Source organism: Alternaria hordeiaustralica, assembly GCF_023758085.1.
Source record: "Alternaria hordeiaustralica strain BMP 2776 chromosome Unknown scaffold_2, whole genome shotgun sequence".
NCBI classification, from domain to species: domain Eukaryota; kingdom Fungi; phylum Ascomycota; class Dothideomycetes; order Pleosporales; family Pleosporaceae; genus Alternaria; species Alternaria hordeiaustralica.
In genome coordinates, this window is record NW_026056774.1 from 927,643 (window position 1) to 945,279 (window position 17,637).

Below are 17,637 nucleotides of genomic sequence, written 5' to 3' on the forward strand. Positions count from 1 at the left end.
CACCAGAATCTGAATTCAAGATGGCGGACGCGACCAAGAAGTACGCCGGTCATATTCGCAATACCTCTTGTCATGTCATATCTAACATATTCATAGCCTCACCGATACGGCCAACAATGCCACCGGCGGCCGCGATGGCGGACCTGGTGACACCCTTGGCAAACTAGGCAGCGCCACCAGCGCTGTAGCACCGAAGAACAAGAACAAGAAGAAGAAGGGTGGCAATGGCGACAACGAAGGGGAAGACGAAGAGACCACCGAGGGTTTCGGTCTCGACAATGGATCTGATGTGAAGGGTAGCTTGAAGGTGCACATCAAGTTAGACCTAGAAGCAGATATCAAGGTCTACGCGAGGATCAGGGGAGATATCGCGATTGGTATCTTGTAAGATAGAATGGCCCCAAAATCCGAATAGCATATTGTGTGTAAAGTTCTGGGTCGTGACAGCTAGGCATTGATCTTTTTCTCGAATCGTTTTCGCAAGTAATTTGAAACGTTCGTTGCTTCGTGTCATGTGTTCAAGCTATTGGAAAGGTGACGAAAATGAATTCGTGATGCAGAGTTGCTAAAGGGCGTAGTCTCTGGATGTGAGATAGATGCCCCGATGTACTCGACCTTTCCTGCCTCGGCTAGAAGCGCTGGACCCTGAACGTCAGGCTGCATACCAAAAATATGCTGAGAGTCATCCACAATGTCGCCAAACGATGCGCCGGCCGCTACCCCACGCCTTTCCAGAGTTCCAACAGTCGCTACATCGATTATTCTGCTCACGACGCGACTTCCACAAGCTCTCGAGGGTTCCGCGACGCGTACAAGTGCGGAAAGCGTATGGGAAGAAAGGCAACATGGCGGGGTATGAAGACTGGTCGCAACAGCAATTGATTGCGAGAATACAAGAATTAGAGAAGCAAGTCGGAGGGAATACCCAAGGCGCGACCGAAGAAAAGTCCCCGGTGCCTACGAACGAACAGACATCACCTCCTCCAGACTCGCCAAAGTCATTAGCCTTTCGCAGAGCCAACAAGCCGCCACCGAAGGCGTTCGATGCCTCGAGATATAGCACGCGGTTGATCGCACTGAAATTTGCATATTTGGGGCAAAAGTACAATGGATTTGAGCATCACAATAACAACACCACGCCATTACCTACAATCGAGGAAGAAGTCTGGAAGGCGCTGATCAAGACGCGGTTGATAAGCCCTATACCTACGGAAGGTGACGAGAGAAGATATGAAAGAATCGATAGAAAGACCTTTGCAAAATGGGATAGGGAAGGTGCGGACGTAAACTGGGATGGCTGCGAATACTCAAAGTGTGGACGGACAGATCGGGGTGTCAGTGCCTTTGGGCAGGTCATAGGTGTGAGAGTCAGGAGTAACAAACCCAAACCTGCAGAAGAAGTGGAAGGAGAGAAGGAAGTTGACAACGAAGAATCATTGCCTTCTTCAAACGATACCCAGACCATCCCATCAAAGCCGTTCAACGATCTCACCGACGAACTACCATACATCCAGCTTCTAAACCGTGTCCTTCCTCCCGACATTCGCGTTTACGCGTGGTGCCCCAACCCACCAAAAGACTTTAGCGCACGCTTCTCCTGTAAAGAACGGCGATACAAGTACTTCTTCACAAACCCTTGTTTCGCGCCCGTACCCGGCTCCTCCGGTCTATACAAACCCAGCGCATACGGTGCCACCACGGCAGATGACCAAGAAACGATGCGCGAAGGCTGGCTCGACATCGACGCTATGCGAAAAGGATGCAAAGAGCTAATCGGCCTCCATGACTTCCGCAACTTCTGCAAAATCGACGCGAGCAAACAGCTAACAAACTTCCAACGGCGAATCTACCACGCTGACATCGAGGAGGTCTCTCCACTATCTCTCCCAGGCTTCCTATCACACCCCGCTCTTTCCGCTCCATCTCTGTCAAAGAACGGAGAGCAACCAAAACTATACTCCTTCACCCTCCATGGCTCCGCATTCCTCTGGCACCAAGTCCGATCCCTAGTCTCGATCCTCTTCCTCATCGGCCAAGGTCTCGAATCTCCATCATTAGTCCCCCAACTCCTCGACATCACCGCCAACCCCACACGGCCCAAATATGAAATGGCATCTGACGCCCCACTCGTCCTCTGGGACTGCATCTTCCCGCACGCCTCGGAAGTGCAAACCTCTGAAGAACGCGAACGAGGCTACGAAGACCGCCTAGAATGGGTATACATCGGCGACGAAGGCGGCAGCGAGCCTAAGGCCAGGGGAACAGGCAAAGGCGGCGGTCCCAGTACGATCGGCCGCGGGAAATGGGGTCGCGGCGGCGTCATCGACGATGTCTGGGAGATGTGGCGGGGGAACAAGGTCGATGAGACGCTTTCGGCGCTGTTGCTGGATAAGATTGCGGGTTTGGGACAGTCGACGTTGGATGCTGAGGTGCCGGTTGAGCAGCAGAGTATTGGGATAGCGAGGGGCGGGCCGCGGCTGTTTGATGGAGGGGATATCGGGAAGGCGAAGGGGAATTATACGCCGCTGCTGCAGAGGGAGAGGCAGGAGTCTGTCGAGGTGGTTAATGAGCGGTATAGAGTGAGGAGGGGTATTGATGCTCGCGTTAAAACGACGGACGATGACGGGGATGAATAGATTACTGAAGGCGTAAGATAGAATCGGATCATCTCGTTCGACATGACATTACAATCGACATATGCCTGGTCGAGCAAAAGAGAAACTTCATTGGGTATCATGATTTGTTGCTGCATCTTCCAATCTTTGGCCACGGTAATCCATCCTTCAATCCCCATTCGCGTTTTTTCACATTAACCCTAATATCCCAAAGTCCACCATCCCCCATTTAATCCCCAGTATTCAACTCCAAATCGATCTGCACGCCATTGCTTATAGCATAATCCTCACACGTCAAATTATCATGAAACGGCCTCTCCCCCTGTCTCTTGAGCATAATCTCGTGTACCGGTCTGCCAATCTTGGCTGCCACCATGGCCTTCAAGAGCTTGATGGGGTCGCTAGGCAGACACGGGACTTGTGTTTTCGTTCCCAGACGGTCATTAATAGTGACGAGGATCATGTGCTCAGAAGGTGCCGCAGGAGCGGCTGCGGGTTTCTTCTCTTTGAGTTTGCTGTCGCGGTCGCTGTCTCGTGGTTTGCGGTCGCGAGAGCGGGAGCGCCGGCGCCGGTCGCGGCTTCCGTCTCGTCTGCGCTCGCGGGAGTTGTCTCGAGGACGGCGGTCGCGTTCTCTGGAGCCATCGCGTCGGCGTTCACGATCGCGGTCTGAGTCTCGTGGTCGTCGCTCTCGGTCGCGGTCGTCGCGTCGTCTGTCTGGGTCGCGGCGGTCGCGGTCGCCTTTGTATTTCAGGCCGCTGAAGGTTTTGGGCTTGCGCGGGCCGGGGGATCTTCGTGGGGAGCGGGAGCGGGAGCGCTCTGTTTTTGAGGACTCCATTGCGAGTGATGTGTGTATGAGGTGTGTGTTGTGTGGGTGGAGAGGGAAGAGCAAGTGCAGGTCAGGCAGCTTCATCGAAAACGTGAGCTCGGCATTGCGCTTATCGATAAGGAAGCTAGCAGAGCGCGTCATCCCGTCCCGCGACGCTTCCTTTCACCCCCACATTCCGCCGTCTGTACTTGTCCCCGTCTAGCGATGCCTCCTTCAATTCGAAGATGATGTTGAAGCTTATCGATCGCTTCAACTCTCCGCCGGCGCAGACGCTGCAAGTACTGCAGCCCACATCGTCGACCATCACATACACGGTCTCGACGCGTTCTGCACCCAAGACACTTCCAGCGCTGATAGCATACTATGCAGGGATAATGACGAGAGTGCTGCTGGGTATAGCCAGTGTACTGTTGTTATGGATGAAATGGCGCGTCACACAAGCTCAGTCTCTGGATCTGTCGCTGCGTGTATTGGGCCATGAGACAGAAAGGCAACTAGTAAAGCTGGCGGAAGCTTGCCAATGGCGATATCTGGTACCCAGTACATTGCTCATACTTTTCCTGGTCTTCCGCCGAAACTATACAGGTACATCCTTCGCCGTCTTCTCAGCCTCCCCTAAGCCCAAGCTAATACATATCATAGAAGAATCACTCACCGTACTCCGGGGCCTCGGTGTCCAGACCTCGACCACTTCCTCTACGTATCTCCAGACGCCTACTACGCGCTTCATACCGACTACAAGTATACAGGACGTCTTCATACACGAGGCGTTCAAGGGGTTCGAAGTGAGGTTCTTCCTCATGATCGTAGTGGAAGGAGAGGGAGAGGTGGTCGTGGTCTTCCCGAGGCTCTTGCCGAGAAGGGCGACACTGGAGACTGTTTGGCGGGGCGTCAGGGGTGGGTTGTGGGAAGATAGCGTCAGAGCGCCGACAGAGAAGGCAGGGCCGTGAAGAGAGCGGAGACTGTAGAAATGCAATGTCATTTTGCGTTTGCGGTGCGCATAACAATGGCCGAATGACCAGGACCTTATCTACGTCCCACATAGCATCTGACGAGAAGTCTAAGTAAGCCTTCTCAGAGATATCGTGATAATGAAGTCGTACCTTCAAATTCGCTGCGTTACGACTTCCTACACACGGCTCCTCCATGTCTCCTGAACTCGGAGCAGGAACCGCGCCCAATCTCTTCCATACTGGTATCAATCTCCTACTGGTGTCCAAATCCCAAATACGCCATGAATCCAACCTGGTGCCCCCATCGTGAGCTTCCCCTCAATATCTGTACCTCGTAGAATAATCCTTCGGACTAACCACCAAACCCCGCCCCTTCTTCGCGCCCCGATAAACCGTCTCAATAATATCAATAAACTCCTGCTTATCCTCCAACACCCAATTCAGCTTGTTATTATTTCCTGTCCCGAAATCGCACATCATGTGTTTATTGCGGAAGAAGAACATGACGGTACATGGGTCGTAGAGCTCGTACATGGCTTTGAAATCGGGGACTTCGTCGAGGTCGCAGAGGTAGATGGCGCAGAAGTTCTTGACTCGGTCGGCGATCTTGTAGAGGACTTCGTCTTGTTGCATGCAGTCTGGGTCCGAGTCGCGCCCGAAGCGGATGAGGACGAGGCGGTCTTCTTCGCTGAGGATCGCTTGGTCGACGTGCCAGCCTGTACGGAGGTGGGGGAGGACTACGGAGCCCATGGTGGGTGGATGTGCGTGTGGAGCTGAACTTGGAGTTGGACGTGTGCGACCGTAGAAGATGGGTGGCCGAGCTGGTCGACGGCGAAGGCGGGCACGTTAGACTGGCTACGGTGAGTCGATATGTGCTTTGCGCGATCGTGCGACAAGAACGTGTAGCGCGTTGGGACGTTCGTATAATTATGTTTGCGCGATTCTTCAAGGTATGGGAGGGTTGAAAGAAAGTTAGTCGCGCCAGGCAGCTGCCGCCCGTGATCTAGAAAGTTCCCGAGGTCGCCCCACTGGACTTCGACCTTAACACATTGATACCTCTTACAATCCTTTCACTTTTTCCTGCGTGTAACACTTGACACATAAGGCGCGGTAGACTCCCTTCGTTCCGATAAACGTACACAGCACCTGGCAGCGGAATTCGGCCTGTGTGGTGCTCGATTGACTCCATAGACTCACCTCCCGGGCATGCAAACACTCTGCCTTGCCACTTGGGCAGACGTCGACGACAGCTGTACTGGCCTATAGCGCCATCAGGTTTCCGGCATACTTTACTTGACCAGTACCACGGAGCACGTCCATAAAGCGTCTGGGTTCTTGTCAAAGGCCCTACATCTGTCCTCCTGTCCTTGGCTGTATTTGCTTTTGTTGCAGCCTTCTCAAGTCTGTGTAACGTTCGTTTGCACTTTGCAGCTGACCGCCTCTCCTATAAAATTGATTTAATCCACATCTGCTGCTACCATGCGGGCACGTCGGCTGATGTACCAGCCGCCTGGGTGATGGCAAGAGGTGTAGTATTAACAAGCTGCAGACTGCCCGCTCGAGTCCCCCGGGAATCAATCGCATGTCCGTTGTGTGTGGGTACACTTTCGTAAGAACAGACTAGTAGAGGGGCCTAGTCCAGTCACAGGTAACTTACTCGAGTGCCCTGGGATGGGTGTGGGCAAAAGGTGTGCGGGACGGGGCGCGGGGGATCGGGAGTACCCATGGACTTGGCCGGTAGGATTCCGCTTTGATGCAGCACCAGGCATCCTCTCTACGCGTTTGTTGCAGCTTTATTAAAGTATGGAAACTTGCGAATCGTTGAGTACAACATTCACAGACTCTATGCTACGGAAACATTCAAGCTGTTCTCGGGAAAGTCTACCACTGTCACACGCCGCCATCTCACATCGATCGGGAAGGTCTGAGTCGGACCCAAATGCTATTTTTGGGATGGATTCGGGTGTTGCCGTAGGTCTATTTGTGCATGTGGGTGCTAATATACGTGTAGGCATCGTCAGGGTGATGCTGCAGTGCACCTATTGCATTAGCGAACAGCCAGAGTGAAGCATCATCGGTCTACTTCATCAGCGCACATCATGAGGACGTCGCCTTAACAGACACGGAGAAAGAAACTGGTTCGAGCAAAGCCGATTAGGGGGGTTCTTCCTGCGAAAATCTGTTTACAGAGTACAACCTTCGTCATGCCTGAGTAAACCTGCTGCGTCGTCGCATCGAACGACACACACCACGTTGATTGTTACGGTACTGCGAGTCGGACCGATATCATATTCAGCACCTGCCCATGCATACTACAGAAGAGAACTCTGTCATCCAACCGGCCAGTGGGTGTGCCACCTGTCCGATGTGCCAAGAGTAAATCCGTGACAACAGTCTGAAGGTAGGAGCACTTCTTCATGCTTGTTATATGGACGGAAACTCTGGCTCAGCAGATTTTATCCGCCTATTCCGTTGTTCATGTACTTGATGTATCTTTCAGATGATGGTGATGGGCGTCTGCTTGATTGTCTCGCCACGGCAAAACTTGACTGCTCTAATCCGCACTGGGTTGATGTCCTGCACCGCTTCCCCTTACCCCGTTTACGAGTATCGTACGATACAACTAGGCCTTACTAGAAATAGATCAGGACAATTGAGATGGTGTCGAGCAACACTAGTTGGTGGCAAAGAGAAGCATCTGCATGTGCAGACCAGACACCAACCAAAGACGTTGTTAGCAGTCCATCACATAGGGCTCAGAATACTATAGATGACTCAGCTGAGTAGGTCCGGTAAGTTCTATCATAGGCCCAAATCTTTCTTTGTTTTTCAGGCATCCGGCTCCAAGGGATACATCTGGTAGCCGAGAAATCTCAAGCTGTGCTGCAGCCAAGATTATTGATCCCTTTCTGCAGAAAGTATGAGACGAAGGGATTTGCTTTTGCTGCTCTGGAAGTCTACATAAGACCTCCAGTGCTCACTGAAAGCTTCAATACCATCAGCATCGCACCTTCCTCATCACAATCAGACTAACACTCTTCTCGACCATTCATCATTTCTCAAACATATCACAATGTCCGACTACACCGGCCCCGGATTGTACGAAATCCTGCCCAGATATGCTCCGGAGATGAGCTTGAACGTCTGGGGCGCAGCAACGACAGCCGGCACGCAAGTGAAGCTATAGTAAGTTACTCGAGCAGTCAGAGAGAGCATGTTGACTAACTTCATCCAGCCAGAGAACCAAAAGCGCCGACAACACTCATTTTGAGATCGTAGCAGCAGGAGGCACGGATGCCAAGCCCGAAAAAGGCGATCGTGAATACCACATCATCGCCGCCTGCTCTGGCCTCTATCTGACTTCGGCCGGTAATTCGAAACCAGACTGACATGTATGTTCTCCTCACATGGCTAACCTATCTAGGGCCAAAAGCTGGTTACATCAAGACGGAGCTTCGCAAGCCGCTCGACAGCACTATCCGCTGGAAGATCGTACACTGCGGAAACGGTTCTTACCGGTAAGTGGCCCCGTACAGCCCCACTTGGCCTTGAGTTCGCTTTCTGACGCGCGTGTGCATGTGTTAGTATCAACAATGTCGATGGGAAGACGCAGCTCAATGTCGCTGGTGGTGGCAAGACCAGCGGCACCGACATGATTGGCTGGCAATTTTCTGACGGCTCTGAGAACACGGAGTTCCGTCTCATGGCTGTTTAAGCGATACGGGGGAGACTCGAGTTTATTGTCTTGTGTTGAAAAGGATAGTAAAATATGTCGCTCGCTTACAAATTCGATTCAATCAACAGGCTGAGATGCTTCCCAATGATTGTGATGGGTGATGAGGCTTGTGCTTTCAGTGAGACGACGCTAACAGCTCACTCATCAGTCCCTTCTTACCTCTGCCTATGTTAGTATCGATGCACGTTAGAAGTATGTCTTGGCCACTGCGCACTTGTTGATAGCTGACTTCATGTAAGGTTCAGCAACTTTCACGGTCTCTTCCTCATATCAGACAAACGTTGCTTTCCTTGGTTGTTACATGTAAAATATATCGATACACTAGACTATTTTCTCATGGAAGGGACTACAAAGTGTACCTGTAGAAAGGACTCTTATCACCCATAAGCAACAACTCCTGCTCCGAGTATCTCGCGCGAATAGCCTCTTCTCCGTGCTCAGCAATCAGCTCATCCCTCTTGCGGTTCTCCTTCGCGTACGCCCACCTCAGCACCAATGTCATGAGAATCGCGGTGCAGCACATGGCCAAACTAGCAGAGAAACCTGTCGTGTACTTTGGTGCCTCGCGCGACAAGTAAACATTGCTGCCCATGATTCCTCCCATGTTTCCGACGGAGATAAGCAGAGCCATGCCAACAGCGCGTTTTGACGATGGGGCGAGAGAGTTGCCGATCCAGGAGACGAGGCATGTGAAGGGGCAGTAGAGACCTCCGGCGACGGGGAAGAGGAAACCGTACGTGATGCCAGGGTATTTTGGCTTTGGAATCGCAAGCTGAGCGATGAAGCCGCATACAGCGATCGAGTAGCCTGCAATGATGTATGGGGAGCGCTTGCGCGTCAGGTCGGAGGCCCATGCAAAGATGAGGGTAAGGATAGCGGCAAATACGTAGATCGGGATCGTGAGGAGCTGGGCATTCGCACTGGTATATCCGAGTCCTTGAATGACAGAGGGCACGGTCGCGGTGAATCTGTATGAAACTGTTAGAGATGAACCAGCAGCAAAGTTGGATATCTTCAGCTTACCCATAAACACCAACAGTGTTTCCCCAGAAAATCACGGTAGCAGCCCAAATCTTCCAGTCAGAAAGCCCAGCAAGAATCTGTTCTTTTCCGATCTTGTCGCTGTTGGTGGCTTGTCCCTGGCCAGATCCGGAGTCGTTGGACAACCGGGTAACAAGCAAGTCGCGCTCAGGTTGTGTCAGAAACTTCGCAGTCTCTGGGCTATCGGGGAGAATCTTCCAGATGATGAGCGCGAGTGCTACTGGAATTAATCCCTCTATCAGGAAGATCCATTGCCATCCTGCGAGTCCAGAGCGTCCATCAAGTTGTTCAATACCATAGGCGAGGAGACCGCTGAAAGCACCGGCGAGGGAAGCGGCTACGTAGAAGACAGCCATACGGCGCTGAAGTTCGAAACGGCGGTACCAGAGAGTAAGCAAGAATGTTGCTGCTGGAAAGAAGCCAGACTGCGAATGTAAGCAAGTGTTCTCCAGCTTGAACCAAGATGCTGGGGACCTACCTCTGTTACACCCAAGAAGAATCTTCCAGCGAGTAGACCACCATAACTGGACGTGAGTCCCATCAATGTCATGACGAGACCCCAGCAGAACATCAGAATCGCCATCCAATGACTTGGGCGCATCATCTTGAGGACGATGTTGCTGGGTACTTCGAGGATCGTGTACGGAACGAAGAATAGAGTAACGGCAGTGTTGTACTGACTACCGTTCATCTTAAGGTCTTCCGTCATACCAGCAATCTTCGCGTTACCGACTACAACACGTTAGCAATTCGTTCCAATGTATCTCTTGGAAATGAGAATGTCCAAACGTACTGTTACTCCGATCGATAAACGCAACAAGATAGAGGAGCGAAAGCATAGGTACAAGTCTCATGTCAACCTTCCTTAGAACGCGCGCTGCCTCCTTCTCCTCCAGTTCGACATTCTGCGCTTCAAGCTCGCCAGTTCCGGAGGAGTTCGAGATCTTCTCCGCGACATTCTCAGCCCGCTGGTGCTCAGTAGAGAGCTTGCCGTGATCGAATACTGTCGCCATCGTGTGAATATTGCACCGCGTCTGCTTCAATGCAAAGGCGGGTGAGGAGGCTGGCAGGGCAATGCACGATTGCATCCCCATGGGCAACCCCTACCCTTTAAAGCATCTCGGTAGAATGCAAAGCCCGACATCATCCATCTCAACGGCATACCTTCTTCGGCAGCGTTACCCACTTACATGCATGCCTTGCCTCCCGTCAGCGCAATCGAGCCTCTTGTGTGGAGGCGGGTAGAAAGCATCTTGGCTTCTGGGGTAGCAAGCGGCGCTTTTGCGGGGTAGTCTGGAGGGATCATCATGCGCGGCGTCGGCACGTGCTGCACGATCTGCATGTCGCTGTGACGTATGGTTCGACCATCTGTTAACCGGCACAGCGTTTACTGGAGATGTGCAGGGGCGCATTTGCCGATCTCAGAAGCCGCGGTGTCGGTGTGGCCTTGTTGAAGGGCCGGTGGTGGTTTTCGATGCGAGGTGCGTGCTGGGCGGTTGTCGGATGGGTGCCGTCGGCGATAGACCGAGGAAAAAGAAAGTCCGGTCGGTGGCAGCACCGCTTGCATTGAGCTTCTTGAGCTTCCACTTGATGACAGCATCGCCTTGCTACGAAAACGTACGTCTTTTCATGTCTCTTTTGAGACCATATGAGTTAGGTTCCACGATAGCTGTCCGATGTTTGGTGCCAGCCTTGATGGTGCTGTTCTTATCAGAAGAGCCGTGGATGAATATAGGAAGGCTCGCCGAGGACGTGTTACCCGTAAACCTTCACAGCACAGACACCAATCCCCAGCCTAGCTCCACAGTTCCCTTCACTCTTGCTCTTCGACTAGGGAATACAACTCTATTGTGGTCTCCGACAATGAATTGTCATACGAAGTTTCGCGCCCAGTGTTGAACATCAAAATGTTGTATCCATTACAACGGACATGGTATATAATCTTGCAGACAAACTCCTATCATGGCCATTGGCCATTCCCGAAATCGCCTAAACGCCATTTAATGCTCCCGATCTCCTTCTCCCATGTCCAACAGCTCTCAAATCGAGCTGGGATACATCATAACCCGAAGACTCGCACCGAACGACTTTGGTGGGAGGTTGTTCTGGAAAGATGCGCGAACAACACCAGAGTTGCCTGTTCTTGAATCAATATCGTTTCTTTTGCAAGTCTGACAGGCTGTACGAACCATGTGTCCTGCGGATCTTGCCCCAGATCACACGAGGACCTTCGTCTTTGCTGCTGGCAACGCGGTAGACATATGCGACGCGCTTGCCGAGATACCACTGCGCGTCTTGCGTGCTGTCGACGCCTTCGAGCGCAAGAAGGCTCACGTTGGGGTTTGTGTTGCGTTTGCCGCGCTGGTAGCTGACATGGCGGGCTTTGACGTATACTGCACAAACTATTACTACGTGCACAGCGGCGTGAAACTGCTGCTACTTACGACGGTGGCTCTTTTCTGAAGACATCGCGATTTTTACAATTGTTTGTTTATTGTCAGAATGGGAGTTTTGGTCGATTGGTGTGCGCTCGGTAGACTGCTTACCTAACATATATGGGTCTTCGACGTTCAGACGGCGTGTGGTAATAATGTAGGCACCTACTGCGGCGATCGACGGCTGGCGGTTAGTTGCCTAATCCGGACTATCATCACAGACAGAGCGCAGCAACATCTAACCTCCCCGCTGAGTTCAGACTACGGCAACCACGAATGTATCGACTTTGACAGCTTTGACAGCTTTGACGTCGATCTGAGATCATGAATACCTTAAGTTCTTTCAACTCCTTCTTGCCGCCTGTTGTCAGCTAGAGTCATCACATCACGGGGTACAATATTCAGGCATGTACGTTTCTCAGTCGATATTAAAGCTATTCAAACAAGCAACTATTGGAACAAGAAATCAACGCAACTACTAGGCTAAAACGTGCGCCTAGTTTTCGACCATACAACGGCCGAGGGGTATACAGCTTTCGTCAATCATCCGTGTTTATGCCCCTGGAGAACGCCAACAAGAAATGCATCTTCCAACCCACGAGAGGTCGTATACTTGCGAAAACCAACGCACAGCTATGCAAACACGGGAAAAAACCAATACAATGAAGAAGAATGCCCACAGGCAAGGAATTTGATTCCGGCCGATCAATTTCGATTCGTGTGAAGGTGAGGAACGCCGAAACAATGCAGTATAAACAATTTTTTTACGAGGAGGTAGGGCTTGGCTCCTCCTCATCTGACTCGTAGGTGAGGGTGGGCGCTTGCCATTCGACATTGAACTTCTGCTGATACTCGTGGCTGTTAATGATCTCTTCGAATTCAGCTTGACATTCGTCATCAAGTTCGATAATCTCAGCTCCTGGCATGTCGTCGAACATGGACGATGCGGAAGTTGCCATTTGTGCAGGAGTAGCGGCAAGAAGTGACACGTTGCCAGCTTCCGATAGAATGCTTGGTGATGGGTAGGTTGCCTCGCGGAGACGGGAAGGCTTAGCAGGTGTGTGCTTCATGAGTCTCTGGCGCTGGCGCTCAATCTCATCTCCAGGCTGCTGGCGGGTAGGGGTTGGGGGCGCTTCGGGTACATCAGACGCTTCATCCGTAGATCCGCCTGGCAGGGGAGCATGCGCAGGAACAGGGGCTGGTGGGGGTGGTTGGGTCCAGATAGGAGTAGCTTCAGCGTCAGCGCTCTCGCTGCCCATTGTAGAGTCTTCTTCGTCAGAATCATCATCGGGGACGCTGAAAGAGCCCATGCCTGGGTTATGGGAGTGGGTGTTCTCCTTGGTTGCGCTTTTAAGGACTTCACGATCGTTCTCACGGATCTGTGCCGCGGTGTCGTGGCCTTGTAGTTCGCTAAAGATGTTACCGCCGGTGTTGTGTGAGATGGAGTTGCTGAACATGGGTGATGGGTCGATTGAGCGACGAGGGTGGAAGTCACGGAGTGAAGCGGACTGGCCATTGCTGTTGTAGAGCTTTGGTGAAGTGCGCGCGCCGTTGCTGGCGGCGAACTGCTCGTCGATGGTAGGAACTTCGTCGTCGCCCGTGGTGAAATCGTGGGTCCTCTTGTGCTTCTTAGCGGTGTGCTCTTCTTCTTCAGCCACGATGTCGAGATAGACAGCCCAGACTGGTACAACATCGTCATCGTCCAGATCACCAAGCGGGTCGCCGAAGCCAGTCTCCCAAGGCTTAGCTGAGGGGAAATTCGACAACTCCTTGCACAGAACGTCCTTCTGGAGACGCGCACGCTTCTCGCTGAAAGCAGGATCGTTCTTCAATTCAGGAATGACCTGCTTGGCCCACTCCTCTGCCTTGTGCCTGTCCTTGCGGTCGACGCCCCTGAGCAGTAGTTTCAGCAGTGTGTTCATGGGTGCACGCCTCTTGTTCGGGGTCTTGACGCGCTCGCCAACGGGTGTAGGAGGGAGGGAGAGGGTCTCGGTGATGGTGTTCTGGGGTGGTAGAGGCTTGGTAACGGTGGGCGACGCGACTTCGGGGGCTGGCGGGGGCTTGGGGGTCGAGGAGAAAAGTCGGGATTTGATAGCAGAGAATGACCTGCTGAAGATGTTGGATGGTGTTGCGACGGGGCGGTTGGGCGTTGCTGTGACATCCTCGAAGGTTCTCTTAGCAGACGGTTGTTGTGGTGAAGGTTCCATGGCGACGTCATTGTCTGAGAATGTTTCGCTGTCATTGCTTGAGGGTTCAACGCGCCTGGTTTCTTTGGCAGAGCTCTCGATCTTGTGGAGGAGCGCAAGGGCTTCCTCGTTGCCATTCACAAACACACCATGTGCCGGAGATGACTCGCTGATTGCTACTAGTTCACTGTCGAATTCTGCGTAACTGACGTTAGCCGGAGTACCGTAGCTAATGTGTGGAATATTCTCTAGTCGCGTGATTTCCATGCGCAGACGCAGGTTCTCGTTCTCGTAGAGGAACATCTGCTGATCTTTCTGCCACATCATCTCTACGAGATTCTGGATGCGAGCCTCTTGGTTGGTGACACGCTCGCGGAGATGATCAATCTCCCTCTCTTGGTGTTCGTACTTCTCCTTGCGGAGCTCGTTGTCGATTTCTTCCTCTGAAGGGGTGTAGCTATGGGGAAGATGGTGCTTACTTTTTGTGAAGAAGGCGCCCATGCCATCTTCATTCTCGGCTTCTGCCTCGTCTTCGGCGCTCTCGATGGCCTTGGCCGCCGCCAGCTTTGCGGCCACTGCCTTTCGTTTCTCACTGGTGACTTTCTGGCGGGCTGTGCCGCGTCCTTGCTTGGCGGGCTTCGTCTGTTCCAGGCTGCGCTGCGGCGACGCCTCTACGCCTGCCTCTTTCAGCGCCTGGCGACCGGCTCTGGTGAGCTTCTTGGCGACAACAGGCGCTTGCGTCGCGGTTTTGGTGGTTGATGATGTGGTGGTTGTTGTGGTGACGGCGGAAGCGGCGTTTGCGCGTGACGTAGCGCGACCCTTGGTGACTGTCTGCTGCGACTCTGTCACGGTCTGCGACTCGACTTTGGCGGCGGCAGCCTTGGGCTTGCGACCGGGCTTCTTCTTGGGAGCAGCCTCTGGCGCAGGCGACGCCGACTGTGAGCTTTGCCTGGAGGCGGGCTGCGAGGACTCGGTGGCCGCTGTGGCTGCAGTGCGACGCGTTGAGCGCCGTGTAGTAGCGGACATGGTACTGCGAGCGAGGTCAGTAGGAGCGGTGCGCAACAGCAGCGTGGACGTACGAGGCAGTTGCGATGCAATTGCCAGTAAGCAGTGAATGATCTGATGACAGATGCAGCTGCGAAGGTGTGTTGGGATGGTTGCGTTGTCGGGGTGCGTTGGCAAGGGAAGTTGCGATGGAGTTAAGAAAGTTGTACATGCACCTCCGGCCATTGGGGCTAGCGCGTAAACACCCCAGCACCATCGAGGCAGGCGCGACACGGGCCACGCCTTGGCATGACGACCAAGCTGGAGCTCTTTGCCTGCGACGGTCGACAGCAGCCAGCATCAGCATCATGGAGGGCCTTTACTACAACGTCAAATACGGGTATGATACACGCGTTTGTCGTCGCTTCATTCATATCTGACATCACTCTACAGTTACATCGAGGGCATCGTGCGCGGTTACCGCAATGCACTGCTCACCAGCCAGAACTACAGCAACTTGACCCAGTGCGAAACCATCGACGGTACATCGCATCCCGTCGCTACTGCCTCTGGAACCGCTCTAACAATGCTACAGATGTCAAGCTGCAGCTCTCGCCCGCGTACGGTGACTTCCTCAACAACTTGCCCCCGAACCCGTCCACGTCTGCGCTCGCCGCGAAGACCACCGACAAGCTCGTGGCCGAGTTCCGCTATCTCCAGGCCAACGCCACCGGCTCGCTCTCCAAGTTCATGGAATACCTGACGTACGGATACATGATCGACAATGTCGCGCTGCTGATTACGGGTACCCTGCACGAGAGAGATACGCGCGAGTTGCTGGAAAGGTGTCACCCGCTCGGCTGGTTCGAGACCATGCCGGTCCTGTGCGTGGCGACCAACATCGAGGAACTATACAACTCTGTCCTGATTGAGACGCCGCTCGCGCCCTACTTCAAGGGCTCGCTCAGCCATCAGGATCTCGACGAACTCAACATTGAGATTATCCGCAATACCCTGTACAAGAACTACCTCGAGGACTTCCACCAGTGGATCAACTCTTGCCCAGACATTGCCGGAACACCGACTGCCGATGTCATGTCGGAAGTCTTGGAGTTCGAGGCAGACCGCAGGAGCATCAACATTTCCCTCAACTCGTTCGGTACCGAGCTGTCCAAGGCAGACAGGAAGAAGCTTTACCCAGGCTTCGGCAAGCTATACCCAGAGGGAACCACAATGCTCTCGAGAGCGGACGACGTAGAAGGTGTGCGAATCGCTGTTGAGAGTGTTGCCGACTACAAAATGTTCTTTGACCAGACCGGCCTCAGTGGAGGTGGCGGTGGTGTGGGCAACATGGCCGGTGGTGTCGGTGGTGAGACGCGGAGTCTCGAGGATCTCTTTTACCAGAAAGAAATGGAGATCTCGAAGCTTGCATTCACTCACCAGTTCACTCACGCCATTGTGTACGCATGGGTGAAGCTACGCGAGCAGGTACGTTGTGGATTCCATCCTGGAGAAAACGTGATGACTGACATGACACGCAGGAAATCCGGAACATTACATGGATAGCCGAGTGCATCGCGCAGAACCAAAAGGAGCGCATTGGTAACTACATCAGCGTCTTCTGAGTGCGCGCATCATTGTAGTAATAGCATGTTTGGGTCCAACTATGGAATGGCTTGGGTGGCGTTAGGGTGCGATTCGTATATCCAACTTTGTTAGATTGTACATCTCTGCATGTGTGTTCTCCGTTTCCGTCTTCATCTCCTGTCTGGTGTCAATACGTCTGGCCATGCTTTCGACGTCTCTATCCCGCCCTACGATTGTCCATGTGCAGTGACTCGTCACCGTATGCAAATATTCATGAGCAAGGGAAAGAAGAAGCTGCTGTGTTGACAGTGACCTCGGAGCACGAAATGAATGGGAAGAGTGTTAGGAGATCGGGATCAGGATCAGAGTGAGGTCGGAGGCTGGTCTCTATACCTGGGTCTTAACACGTCACCGTGGGAAGGAGCACCGCACCTTCTCAGCGCGGCAGAATCTGCCGGGCGTGAATCGGACGAACATCACATCTGGCCTTGCCGGTGCTGAATCCGCATCTGCCATTTCAGCGCCCTTCAACGCCCTCGCACGCATGACCTTCGATTTCTAACTACTGCTTCCTTGTTGCACCCCGAACTATCTGATTCTCACCGCTCACACACTAGCTTTACATCATCACACTGTCGCCCTTGGCACCTCCTCACTCTCTACCGCACCTGCCCAGCAACGATGGCAGCCGAATCACGCCCGGCACTCGAGCTCGCCGAACGACTGCATAACGAGACCAAGGAATTCACTTACCCAACAACGGCCACAGTTGTTCACGAGAGTAAGGTCATCGAGGGAGCATGCGCAGCCGTCTCGCATATCCTGGACACTCCCATCACTCTGACCCAAATTAACGTCAACGCCATAAAAGCCAGCCTTGGTATGTCAAATGCATGCTTGAAGTGTGTGCACTAACGGCTCGAGCAGACTCAGATAGGACTACCTTGATCAATACGACCAGTTGTCTGGACAGAACGCGAGCTTCACTGGAAAGCATGGCCGCTGAACTCAAATCCAAGTGGGCGGTGGCCGATACTGCTAGTACAGGCTTGCCCACGGTGCAATCGCATCAAGTTGAACAGCCTGGTGACGAGCAAACTGATCCGGATGGACAACAGGTATGTCGCCAAGCATTGCTCCGCTTGCAAAAGTAACATCTTATAGAACACAGTCAAGAATCCTGCCGCTGCGTCGACGCTGTCCAGAGCCGATGTTTTTCGCCCGTGGAGTACGTTCGCGATAATTCTTATTTTCTTCGTTCCATATCACATGTT

At 53.0% G+C, this 17,637-nt stretch overlaps 9 protein-coding genes across 9 annotated transcripts; 4 read left to right on the forward strand and 5 right to left on the reverse strand.

Moving 5' to 3' along the window:
- Positions 1-20: 20 nt before the first annotated feature.
- On the forward strand, positions 21-388 carry J4E84_001773 (uncharacterized protein; the record flags this gene model as incomplete). The annotated part of the gene is made up of 2 exons (XM_049384403.1): positions 21-40; positions 97-388. The coding sequence occupies 2 exons, from the start codon at positions 21-23 to the stop codon at positions 386-388; spliced, it is 312 nt and encodes a 103-aa protein (XP_049247759.1).
- A 316-nt stretch (positions 389-704) lies between these two features.
- On the forward strand, positions 705-2,636 carry J4E84_001774 (uncharacterized protein; the record flags this gene model as incomplete). Its single annotated transcript, XM_049384404.1, has 1 exon — positions 705-2,636. The coding sequence occupies one exon, from the start codon at positions 705-707 to the stop codon at positions 2,634-2,636; it is 1,932 nt and encodes a 643-aa protein (XP_049247760.1).
- A 208-nt stretch (positions 2,637-2,844) lies between these two features.
- Positions 2,845-3,450, reverse strand: J4E84_001775 (uncharacterized protein; the record flags this gene model as incomplete). Its single annotated transcript, XM_049384405.1, has 2 exons — positions 2,845-3,403; positions 3,446-3,450. The coding sequence occupies 2 exons, from the start codon at positions 3,448-3,450 to the stop codon at positions 2,845-2,847; spliced, it is 564 nt and encodes a 187-aa protein (XP_049247761.1).
- Positions 3,451-4,712: 1,262 nt separating this feature from the next.
- Positions 4,713-5,144, reverse strand: TXNL4A_1 (Thioredoxin-like 4A; the record flags this gene model as incomplete). Its single annotated transcript, XM_049384406.1, has 1 exon — positions 4,713-5,144. The coding sequence occupies one exon, from the start codon at positions 5,142-5,144 to the stop codon at positions 4,713-4,715; it is 432 nt and encodes a 143-aa protein (XP_049247762.1).
- Positions 5,145-7,467: 2,323 nt separating this feature from the next.
- J4E84_001777 (uncharacterized protein) lies at positions 7,468-8,109 on the forward strand (the record flags this gene model as incomplete). Its single annotated transcript, XM_049384407.1, has 4 exons — positions 7,468-7,580; positions 7,630-7,763; positions 7,819-7,912; positions 7,980-8,109. The coding sequence occupies 4 exons, from the start codon at positions 7,468-7,470 to the stop codon at positions 8,107-8,109; spliced, it is 471 nt and encodes a 156-aa protein (XP_049247763.1).
- A 367-nt stretch (positions 8,110-8,476) lies between these two features.
- Positions 8,477-10,184, reverse strand: J4E84_001778 (uncharacterized protein; the record flags this gene model as incomplete). Its single annotated transcript, XM_049384408.1, has 4 exons — positions 8,477-9,098; positions 9,154-9,596; positions 9,650-9,903; positions 9,965-10,184. The coding sequence occupies 4 exons, from the start codon at positions 10,182-10,184 to the stop codon at positions 8,477-8,479; spliced, it is 1,539 nt and encodes a 512-aa protein (XP_049247764.1).
- Positions 10,185-11,210: 1,026 nt separating this feature from the next.
- Positions 11,211-11,640, reverse strand: RPL33A (60S ribosomal protein L33A; the record flags this gene model as incomplete). Its single annotated transcript, XM_049384409.1, has 3 exons — positions 11,211-11,308; positions 11,361-11,564; positions 11,616-11,640. The coding sequence occupies 3 exons, from the start codon at positions 11,638-11,640 to the stop codon at positions 11,211-11,213; spliced, it is 327 nt and encodes a 108-aa protein (XP_049247765.1).
- Positions 11,641-12,370: 730 nt separating this feature from the next.
- Positions 12,371-14,818, reverse strand: J4E84_001780 (uncharacterized protein; the record flags this gene model as incomplete). Its single annotated transcript, XM_049384410.1, has 1 exon — positions 12,371-14,818. The coding sequence occupies one exon, from the start codon at positions 14,816-14,818 to the stop codon at positions 12,371-12,373; it is 2,448 nt and encodes an 815-aa protein (XP_049247766.1).
- A 326-nt stretch (positions 14,819-15,144) lies between these two features.
- On the forward strand, positions 15,145-16,401 carry VMA6 (H(+)-transporting V0 sector ATPase subunit d; the record flags this gene model as incomplete). Its single annotated transcript, XM_049384411.1, has 4 exons — positions 15,145-15,176; positions 15,230-15,318; positions 15,372-16,264; positions 16,318-16,401. 4 exons carry the CDS (start codon positions 15,145-15,147, stop codon positions 16,399-16,401), a joined length of 1,098 nt encoding a protein of 365 aa, XP_049247767.1.
- Positions 16,402-17,637: the final 1,236 nt, after the last annotated feature.